The 11,808-nt window shown below is 41.8% G+C and overlaps 1 protein-coding gene across 2 annotated transcripts in view; it reads left to right on the forward strand.

Moving 5' to 3' along the window:
* Positions 1 to 9,455, forward strand: part of nectin3a (nectin cell adhesion molecule 3a) — a 32,545-nt gene extending 23,090 nt beyond the window's left edge. For both annotated transcript variants that reach the window (XM_005460674.4, XM_005460673.4), the window contains exons 3-6: positions 446 to 745; positions 2,693 to 2,810; positions 4,078 to 4,229; positions 6,503 to 9,455. In XM_005460674.4, the coding sequence (XP_005460731.2) occupies positions 446 to 745; positions 2,693 to 2,810; positions 4,078 to 4,229; positions 6,503 to 7,158 (1,226 nt within the window). In that variant the 3' untranslated portion in view covers positions 7,159 to 9,455. The remainder of the gene's footprint in view (positions 1 to 445; positions 746 to 2,692; positions 2,811 to 4,077; positions 4,230 to 6,502) is intronic.
* The last annotated feature ends 2,353 nt before the right edge of the window (positions 9,456 to 11,808 follow it).

Below are 11,808 nucleotides of genomic sequence, written 5' to 3' on the forward strand. Positions count from 1 at the left end.
CTAAAGTGCTGTGAAGAGTACGGTAACTCAGCTCCTCGTCTTCCAGTACAACAAAGTCAAATATAAACACAGCACAGTGTTGGCTGCACAGTGTTTTTCTTCAAAGTCACATGCCTGCTTCAGGTATTGATGCACTTTTCACAGAACAGGACTAATGGAGAGTATTACCTTCACTCAGACATACTTTATGTTTGACACACGGCAATAAAGAAGTCTCCACAGAAATGTGTACATATAATTGAATAGCGTGGTTCATTAATTTTTAAAGCATATAGGTGAAATGGAAGAAGTCAATCTGTGCTCTTTTGGCAGTTAAGTACACTGAAGCCTCCAGGCATTATTTATTCATATTTGTTCACAACGGGATCGATATTCATTTTGTAATCTTTCCCCCGTTCTGTCATTTCTTCCCCCTCCTCCTTCTCTTCGCTCTCCCTTTACACAGTGGAGCCAAAAGTGTACGTGTCCGCAGGCCCCACAGCTCTGCTGGACGGTGGCAATGAGTCACTGGTGGCCACCTGCATTGCAGAGCGGGGTCTTCCTGAAGCCAAGGTCTTCTGGGAGACGGAGCTGCACGGGCGATCAGAGAAGCAGAGTCAGAATGAGGCAAACGGCATCACCACCGTACGTGTGCACTACATGTGGCAGCCACAGAGCTCCGCCCAGGGGAAGACACTCACCTGTGTGGTGAGACACCCAGCCCTGCAGACAGAGTTTCGCATACCCTACATGCTAAATGTGCAGTGTAAGTAATGAAACATAAGACCTCCTTCCAATAGAATATAGATACCTTGGTTTTGGCTAACTGCAGATACAGAGTGTGGCTCTGATGCCAGTGTTAAATTAATAGGCTGTATTCCTGCTGAGGAAGAGCCTAGGAATCATCCTTGCGGGCCTAAATTAACATTGCTTTTCTAACTTTGTAAAAAAAAAAATGTAGCCGTTAATAAAATGTACTGATTCGGTATTAATTAGTAAAATAATAGATAAAAACAGGCTCAAGGTAAATTTAAAGCACATTATCACAGTCTTGTTTTAGCTCTGAGAGAATGTTTAGGCTGCTCCATTTACAGCCACAAAACCATGCACATGTCATGAGCTTCCAAGACTCAGCTGAAGTGAAATAACATTAATAAAGTTGTGTACTACACATTATGTTACCATAAAAGCGATAAAATTTACTGAACAAACATTACACTCAGCTAATGTCCTCCTTGTGTAATTTCTCTATCACTGAACATAATAAGTTTTAAAGTATGAGGAAGAGGTGTTAAAACACTATTGTGTCAACTCACATAACCATACATTTCAGTTAAGTACAAAAAATTTCTCCCAACACACAAAGAAAAGCTGCTGGTGTAGCTGTGTGAAATCCCTCCAAAGTGCTGATAGTTTCCTTCATGCTATGTTATCTCTCACACTAGTTGCTGATACTATGATACATCTACCACTTTGATCTGGCATGCAACTATCAAATCTTTGCACCCTTGTTTTTAATGTCAACACTGAGGCAGCTAATACAGATAAAGAAAATTATTAATCGTCACTTAAAAAAATCTGCTGTGTTTAAAACAAAAAAAGTCTCAAACATAGCTGAAAATGTATGTAGAGGTAAAAATATCAAATATAATCCTGCAGCCACTGCACTGAAATGCTTTTACAATGTAGAACAAAATAATCATCATTATTATAACACTATATTTTTAGCCCTAAAACATCCAGGGTATTTTATCAGTATTAACCTGTGCTGCTGCCTTGATTTACAATGAGCATGCTCAGTAAATGTTTCGTCCTCGCCCACAAAGAGCAATTTAGGAGTCGTCTTAATGTTCTAATCATTGATGCATACTTCCTTGGCGAGCAGTAACGTTACTCTGTGTTTGGACTGTGTGAGTGCAGGCTAATGAAGGTGTTTTATGAAATATTGATCAGGCCTCAGCAGGAATTCAAGTAGCAGACTCGGGCTGCTGGGGGCAGCGGATGGAGACGCAGAAAAATCAAGGTTAATATGGGAAGAAAGGAGCTTCCCAGCTCAATAAATCACACCAAGTGCAGAGGCAAGGGATTCTAAGTGCAAAAGAAGCACAATTTCAACGTTGATACGTGTGAAAAGGGTCAGCGGACATTGTGGGCCAAGACATCTTCTTGTGCGCAATAATGAGTTCCTCATTTATCCTCCAGAGAAATCAAAATGAAAAATTGGATATCTAAGACAGTGTTTGTCATGTTTTATTACAGTGGCATGTGTTGGGCTTCATTTAGGCATCCTCCTGTCTTCCTTGATTTTTTTTTTCCCCTTTGTCGTGGCGACGCAGTAGAGTGTATTATTAGCTGCAGTTCATCTGCTGTCTGAGTCTGTCATTTTCGAACTTTCCACCAACCCAGGATCGTTTGTTTGTTCGCTTGGCTCGCTTTCACCAACAGATCCTGTGCCCTGTTACAGTCCTGCAAAGCCTTTTCTTTGTCGTCGCTTGCTGCTGTGCTTTATAATACGTGCTTTGTTTCCTCCGGAAAAGCTCATTTGTCATCAAGCTGCAGGGATCACAATGACTGATTGTGAAGTCCAAGTCTTTTAACTTGAAAAAGAAAAAAAAATGATGGTCAGTGTGACCAACCCGACTGCAGGAGGATGTTAAAAAAGTACAGTAAAATTATGATTTTTAAAGCTTTTTTATTGTATTTTGTTTTACAGTTGCACCAGCAGTATCGATCATGGGAATTTGCAAAAATTGGTACGCTGGCCAAGCAAATGTGAAATTAACCTGTGAAGCCAAGGCCAACCCAGCTGCGCGTCAGTTCACATGGACCAGGTCAGTATGCCTCAACAGTCTCTGATATGTGAAATATAAAAAATGCATTCTATCTCTCACACATATTACTATATTGGTCAATCAAATAGCTCAATAATTAACACAATTACTTGCAAACTGTGAAAAGCTTGCAAGTTTTTTCAGTTGTAATTCAAATGGATAAACTGACTAAATGTGGAATAAACTAAATCTGCAGTACCCAGGCAGGGGATTAATTTGGAAAAGAAAGTGCTGAAGGCAATCCAAGAGCATTATTGCAAAACAGAATGCATTAATCATTTCATCTGAGTTATCTTGTTTGCACAGCACCACCAGCTATAGATCTAAATTCGGACTTAAGGAATTCAAGGCCAGGTACTGCTTAGACTCAGCTGTTGTAACCTTTGCAGCGCTGAGTAGTGTTTGAGTGCTGTAAAAGTGACGCCCTTGTCAACTCATAAACCCGAGAAAAATCTTTCGTTGTCTTAAAGCAGTCGGGAGTTTATGTTCATGATCTGCACCACTGAAGAATGTAAATAATAGAAGCCAGGGGTAAATACTCTCTATGGGTCATCAAGTAAAATCTCACTCACACGGAAGTACAGTGAAATTTGTGTGTTTGCTTAGTTGATCAATAGCTCGTCCAGTACCAGGCTCAAGGGACTCTTTATTAGCAATTACTACGTTACTGATCAGCTGTTGTTTGGTTCATTTGCATATATCTAAACTGGGTTTAAACAAAGCTCAGTGAAGCAATGAAGTGAAGAAGCCTCAGTCTATAAATTACCTCCAGCATAACTTTCGGGCCTGGACACTGGAGCTGTCGAATGCACTGCTGCGCCCATCGGGAAGACTCCCTGCTATAAATAAAAAGATTCCAAACAGTTCATGCATCAGAGCAACGCTGGCCTATTGGCAGCTCTTTGTCATCATCTTGCTTTGAAAACAAGAGCTATGCTCTCATTTGGGCTGACAGCCTCAGTAAAGTCTAGACAGCCAACCTCTTTTGGGCCAGACCTTGTGTTCATGCAGAAAGCTTTTTCCTCTCAACTGATGGCGGAGCAGGCAGCTCAGATTATCATGTGATCTTATAATAGTTGCACCAGGAAAACTGGACCAGCAGCGCAGTGATGTCATCGCAAGTCTTGAATAGCCTTTTTCAGTTGTACATCGAAAATAATTTATCTTAAATATGAAGTAGTGATGGTTTTTTTTCATTCCTGCAGGGTTTTTCCTCTGATGTACAGCACGCTGAAATGTCTGTCTGTCATGTTTAATTTGTGTACAGGTTGGATGGCTTGATGCCTGAGGGTGTTGAGATCTCAAACAATAGCCTTGCTTTCACTCGCCCATTGGAGCGCAATGACTCTGGAGTCTATCACTGCGAAGTGACGAATGACATTGGTACCAGCAGTCAGGTTGTGAACATCTGGGTACAAGGTATTTTTTCTCCCTTTTCTCTTTCTCTAGCTACATAACAGCTCTCTAGCTGCATTTTTTTTTGGTTTTGTTGTTTAACCATCTCCAGGGTTTTCACAAGAAAAGTTGTCAGACTAATTTACACAACTAGTAAATTAGTTGCCAGGAAGGTCCCTAAAAATAAATCAAAACAGCCATTTTGTTAACCCAAAAGGGGCTCAGCTTAGGCCCTGCAATCAGATTAGAGTGAAAATCCTGATGTGATCTCAGGAAACCTTGAGAGCTTACTTACTCTGAAACTAAAATGAATAACTGCCTTTTTGCATTTTTCATGCTTTTCTCATGTAGGATTAAATTCTTATTTAAATCGGGGCCCATATCAACACTTCTAGCAGAGCTAAGTCTTTATATACGTATAAATGCCCCTGCCCTGATCCGCTTTCACACATTCCTGGCAACAGAGGAGCACGGGGTGCAGATAGAGTATCAGTACCAAACGTTTCCAGTGTTGTGGCTTTGGCAACATTAGATGTTTCAGATAAGGAAGCGGGTGTTTACCCCTGCTTGCTCAGCAGCGTACGCACTCATGTAGCCTTTCTCTGTGTTTTGTTTGAGGTCAAGTTTCACAGCAGGACCTAATGAATTGTGCTTGCAGATTTGCAATACACACAAGTTTGTTTTTGTACACCATGAAATATGTTATTTAGGAGGGTTTTTTTGCAGCAGCAGCAGTTGCACAAACTATGATTGAATTAGTTTAATTGAGCACTTCAGAAATGAGACTATCAAGTAGTGAAAACCTCTTAATTGTATACTGGGGTTTCCCTGCAGTTGGATTTGTTGAATGTTGTTGATCCATTGATATAAATTCTTGTCATAAAACATGCAGCTCACTGAACTGCCCCCGTCTGCCATCAGGGTGTGGATCCTGAGAACTCTACCATCTTTTTATTTTCATTTCTCCTCTCCTTCTTTTAATCCTATTCCAAACAAAGCTACTGCTGCTTTTGGCCACGTATTCCTCTAACACACGCAGTCCTTTTGGTTTCCCACTGTCGAAAGGAGTGAGTTGGAGATGTCCCAAAAAAGGCTGTCAAGCTCCATCTGCGTACAGGCCTGGTTTGGAGTCCCGCTCCAAACAAAAGCACAGCTGACATCCTGTCCGAGACGGACTTGCACTGAGTAATTATCTTGCTTCTCTTGTCAGATATTACAACTTGGACATGCGGTCCCTTGCCTCTCTGTCCTGTACAGATAGTCAGGTTGAGCTCAGTGATATTTCCTCCACACACCCCCACCCTCCCCGGAGCTGTTTGGTGTAGCTGTTTCACATTCCCAGTTGCGTACGCAGCCTTGTGGTTTTTGGCCGCTCGTCTCTCAAATGATCAGCTACATAGTTGCAGACGCTCGTAATCTGCGTGGGGTTAAAATGTGCCGCTGCAGGGTGGGATTGATGGTGACTGATGAAGGAAGCGATTGCCAGTATATCGGTTCTCCGACCTTGATCTGTCTTCCTTTTCCTCTCTCCTGCTTTTGCTTTACTCCTGATCCTTCAGGCTCACACACTGTGTGTAATTGTAGGTAATTAGATTCTTACTCAGTTACCAAATCATGGAAATCATTATAGCTCTATGGGGATTCAGATTTTGATAACTAGTACTTAAGAACCTCCTGGTGATGCAGACCTTATATTAGTGCGAGTCATATTGCTTTGTAGTCGGGCCTTTGATGTGCCTGCGCACTGATCGACAAGGAGTGTCAGCCTGCTCTTCGTTTCAGAAGCTGGAGGTCATCATGGAAGCACTTATCCCGACCTTGAGCTCCAGGCAGCCCTTTCCTCTGCAGCTGTAGCAGAGAGCAAATCAGATGCAGGAACCTCACATCGATCAGTGTTTCATCTTCTCACATGACTTCCCCACAGCAGAGTTTAGAGAAAAAAAAAGAGGGGAGAGCTAATCACACTTTCTCTGATGCTTAGGAGTGCACGTCCTCCGATCCCTCTCCGTCTCACTGTCATGTTCACGCACACATTGACATTTAGCACTTAACCTCTTTCTGCCCTGCTCATTTCCCCCCGTTTTGCTCTACAGCACAGCTTTCAGCAGGCTCTCTCTCTCTCTCAGGAGAGGCATGTGTCTGTGCAGTGTTGGTATAAATTGATCTAAAAACCATTCGCACTTGCTTTGTTACAGAACATAAAGTGTAGTCTTTCCTTCTTTCAGTTTTATGACTCGTCTCTCCATCTGCTTTCTTTCCTCTCTGGTTTAAATCATTTCATCACATTTGCTCTGCAGATCCTCCCCCCACCACCGCAGCCCCCAGCACCACTGCCTCTGTCCTGCACGACACCCCTGGAACCGGCACTGCCGTGGACCAGCGGAGATCCCCGTTCACCTCCCCCACCTTGGCGTCCTTACACGACAGCAGCCTGGGTACTATAGTTGGTGGGGCAGTGGGAGGAGTTCTCTTCCTGATCCTCTTGCTGATCCTTGGCGGGGCTTGCTATATGCACCAACGGCGAACCTTCAGAGGGGACTACTACACCAAACAGTATTTGGGACCCTCCGACATGCAGAAGGAATCTCAGCTGGACGTGCTGCAGCCGCATGAGCTGCAAGAGGTGTACGGGGAGAAAACGAGCAAAGGCAGCCAGGATCTGAAACCCAAATTGGGTGGAGATATCATTTACCCTGACTACACACCTGAGCGCAAAGACAGGGACGACTGGATCGACAGGGGAGATGCCAACAGGGGCTTCAAGGAGGGAAACTACTACCCAGATCACTACAACAGCCAAAACATGCACCCCTGCGGGCCTCCTGTGCACAGCCCCATAGTCAACAACGGCTCCCCCTATCTCCCGGAGGACTGCTATGACAATGGTACAGACAGCGACTATGTCTCCCACATGGACGGATCTGTGATTTCACGCAGGGAGTGGTATGTTTGAAGAAACAAGCAAATGAGGGGGGGGGAAATGGACAGCTGACTGAGAATAATTTAACAAATGACAGATTTAAATATCATTAAAAGCCGTGTCATTTCAGTTAAAGGATAAAGGAACATTTCTCAGCTCAGTCTCACAATGAGCTCTTTGAACAATACTGCTCTGCCTTGATTTTAACCACTTAAACCTTAAGGACATGGACATGGATTGCGTTTCACTTTTGTGGCATTTCAAGGAGCTGCAAATAAGCTGGAGCGCCTCAGTGATATTATCTGTGTAGGTTTAAGAGGCTTCAGCGTACAGTGACGTTTCAACTGATGTGAATGAGGTTTTTCGTTCTCGTGTTTGCTACCTGTCTTTGTCGCAGGTCACATGTCGGGTGTTCAAACCCTTGTCGGTGAAGTATTTATTGCCCTGACTGACTCTGCTCCCATTAAATTCTGTGGCATTAAAAAAAAAAGGATCTCATGATTGCTTACAGCCTTTTCGTACAGGCGAGCTGTTTATCATGACCACGATCAGTATTTCTAGCAAATTATATTGCATGGTTTTGTTTTGTTTGGGTTTTTTTGTTTTCCAAAGTATGTCTGTAAGTGAAAGGGAAAGTCATGTGTTTAAAAGGGAGAATTACACAGGCATTGTACCAAAGGAAAAAAAGCTGACGTTACATAGAGACACTGCCCCCATGCACAGCTCTTCTGTGGCTTTTGTCATTTCACTGCATCTCCTGAAACTTTGTTATACAATGGAAAACCTGAGCGCAGTCACGCTTTGTGGATATAGTTTTACTTTCAGCTTCAATTACTTAATTTTGTTATATAGCTGTTGTTTGTAAAATGTCAGACCTGGTTGATTTGGAAACACCCATGGATTTGATGTCACAGCAGCTATGTACAAAGCAAAAGGGGCTACTAAACTGCTCAACTCAACACACCTGATCTGATCTGATAAAACTGCTAATGGAAAAAAATCAGTCATTGCTATCTGCCATGGTTTTTTGGAAGACAATTTCTTTCAATATGAGACAGTAGAAAATGTTTGACACTTTAGGCCCTTACATTTAGGTTAGCGGCACAGTAATAGCAGACTAATTAAAAAACTATAATCAGTGAATGTAGCTACTTTGAATGGCTAATCCAGAAAAAGTGCAGACCCTAAGTAGAATTAAAACATTTGCTTCGATATTAACTTTATATTACTCAGTGGAGAAATGTGTTAATTCAGTCACATTCATGCAGTGAAAAGCACAACTCTGTTATTACAGTTGTGAGCAAACATCAAAAGAAGCCACCCAGACCTTGGCCTTCCCCACTTAGCCATGATAACAGGCTGTGTTGCTGTCTTTTCCATTTTCCCTCCTCACTATCCTCGGATTTCTGTCGGTAAGACCAACACCAATAGGGTTTTTTTTTTTAAACTTCACTTCAAAGTAATGTGTTATAAATACCAGATGTGACTGTAACGGCTGTCATCATCTAACATTACGCGGCTCCATAAACCACCAACAGTTTCACTGCTCCCGCTCGACACTCTAGTGTCGTGATTCATTATTGTAAATAAGCAACAAATGGAGAAGGAGTACTAATAAACTGATCCTTCAGTTTCAGATTGGATGTGTTTGTTTGAAGTGTGATTATTTGAGTAGCTTGGAAACGTCGTGAGCAGCTGACGTCACTACTGTACAGGCCCTAATGCTGGGGTTTGGCTCCTCTGAGGATACGCAGCGATCATGGAAACAGGAAACTTAATCCACGAATGAAAAAATCAGAACCATGTAGGTTAAAGCTGTCTCTGCAATGGCTCCCCAAGGGAAATATATATATATATTCTTTTTTTTTTCCTACAAACAACAAAAAAATTGGAACAAACCCCAGCAATATTAAGTTCAAGCTAAAAAGTTGACATCATCAGTGATCTCATCTGTTCCTGCTTGATTTGACCTCAGCCATTTGTTTCCTCAGGAATGATACATGGATCAAAGTGACCTATGCTAAGTCTCGCATGAATGGGAAAACGTAACCTTTTGGAAACGCCCCACTTTAGTCAGTTTGTGTGTTTGTAGCTAGAGAAAAGTCAGTGAATATGTATTAAAGTCAGTTGAGGACAGGCGGTCAGGTGTATTTATTATTGTGAGGTTTAATAGATTTTGGACACACTTAAAAAAACCAAAACCATTTCTCCGCCCTTGATTTCTCATGCCAGAGCTTTGGTTGAAGGTTTAGAAGCTGAGAATAAACTACTTTAATCTCTTCAGCTCGCTCTCACTCTCATCGCCAAAACACACGCACCCGCCCGCCACACATCTGCCACTGCGGCCCACATTCAAGGAGCAGTCCTCGCCTCAGACTTCAGGCTTTTTAATTAACTTTTATTTTTTCCCCCCGTCATCACACTCGGCGACAGAAGTGCCCGGGCTCTCTGATATATAGCACGTCCATGTCTGCATGTGCGTTTTGTTTCGTTTTTTTCTATGGCCGATGATTCATAGCTGTCTGCTTTAGTTTCTTATTCAGTCTCAGCTTCATCTCAGAAAGACAAAAATGAGCTGGAGTGATGAATGTTTTCTTTGTTTGTTTTTGTAGTTGTTTGCATGTAAATGAAACTATTTGCTTTTAATTTTTCATCACAAATGTTTCTATACGTGTACATATTGGGATTAGCTTTAGTTTAGGATTAGCTGTTCTCTCGGTTTGGTTTAAATGTTGGTGTACAGTTTGTTCTGGATTCCCCTACTGAATAGTTGGTGCCTTAAATGGGCTGAGCAATGCACAAGCTTAGGAACTTAAAACTATTAAAATCATTAAAGAGGAGGACTGACTGGTTCTTTAATATGTATTTCATCTCCATATTTAAGATTTGCTGTTATCAAAGCATTAGAGTTGACAAAAGGTTGATTGTCATGCCTTATACGTTTTAAAAAAGGACACATGTAACAAGTTGGTTACTGAGAGAATTGCAATAAGCAAAGTTTCACTGGGAATTTAGTCAAGCCAGATTCATAGAAAATATTATTGTCCTGTAAATATGCTGGCTTTTTTATTATTATTATTATTATTGAAGAATCTTATTTTTTGTATGAGGCCTGTAATTTTCGGAGTATTGGTTTATCTTTCGAGCGTTCGAGGAGCTTGTCTCATGATAACATAGACAGCGATCCTGTTTTCACTGCATTTTGTATTTGTTCTTGAGAGTTTCTGACCAATTATTTTGTACATTGTCATTTGAGTGATTGATGTCTCACATGAATCGGAGATGGAAGTTTGATAGATTGTATTTTGTTCCTTTGTTTGCAATAAAAACCACCATTATTGCACTCAGTTGTGTCCTGGGATTATGTTTTCACAAAGGATTTTAAATTCTTTTACTGTAATTATCTTGCATGGAGGTTTCCCTTATCAAATTAAAGCCTGTCAGTAAGACACAAGACTAGTACAATAGCCTTGCAAACCTTACAGTTAAGTCCAATTGAGATGTGATGGGCGTGCAAACTCTCAGCTTTGATTCAGTGGATTTCACAAAAATGTTGCACTATGTTGGCTACACCAAATGTTTAAAGGTTTATTTAGCTTTTTTTTTAGTCTAAATATGGCTTATTTCACTTGCATCAAGTTTGGAGCTCATATTGAAAATTCTAGTTAAAAGATAACAAGTGCAAGTTCAACAGTTCTTAATGTCTTGATGCATGTTCAATCATCCAGGTACGTAAATCCCAAAAGGTTGATTCTGTTCATCTGGACGTAGCGTTTTCAATGGGAGAAACGCTTCGTCACTCATCCAAGTGACTTCTTCAGTCTCAGCTGACTGCAGGTTTCCCCAACAAGAAGGCCCTGATTAAATGTGGTTGTCCCAGCTGGACATTTGTCAAAACTTTGTAGGCACCTAAAGAAACCTCCAGCCGATCCAGGAGAGAAGGGCAACTGCTGCCTAAGCAAAAATCCATAGTGATCCCATATGTGTCAGGAATATCGCAACAGCTGAGACTCATTTTTTTCTAAACACAGAGTCTCTGTGGCTTTTAAACCCCAAAACAGGCTGCGCCAAAAATTGGTTCACCCCAAGGATCAGGCCCCCCGACGCAAACAGAGTAATATAGTGTACGCTGTTAAGTGCCAGGAGGATTGCCATGACTTGTACATCAGGGAAACCAAACAACTTCTGGCGAAGCGGATGGCACAACACAGAAGAGCTATCTCGTCAGGCCAGGACTCCACAGTCTATTTACATCTACAGGTCAGTGGACACTCTTTCAATGATGAGGATGTACACAGAGGACAGAGAGGATCGCTAGTTTGAGCGCGGAGTCAAGGAGGCCATTTACGTGAAAAGGGAAAGACCATCTCTGACAAGCATAGTAATGATCTAGGAACTGACCTCACAGGCCATTGCTCATTCAGTGGGCTGGTTTCAGTTATTGTGCAAATGTACTGTTTACAAGATTGGGGAAATCTGCAGTCAGCTGAGACTGAAGAAGTCACTTGGATGAGTGACAAAACATTTCTCCCATTGAAAACGTTTCGGCCAGATGAACAGAATCAATCTTGTGGGAGTTCTTCTTAATCTGTCATAAAATAAAGCGCCAACAGTGTTCACCTGACCATGTAGCTACATGTCAATAAATTGTCCAATTAATTCTGATCTGATGAAAGTACGGAT

Source organism: Oreochromis niloticus, linkage group LG14, assembly GCF_001858045.2.
Source record: "Oreochromis niloticus isolate F11D_XX linkage group LG14, O_niloticus_UMD_NMBU, whole genome shotgun sequence".
NCBI lineage: Eukaryota > Metazoa > Chordata > Actinopteri > Cichliformes > Cichlidae > Oreochromis > Oreochromis niloticus.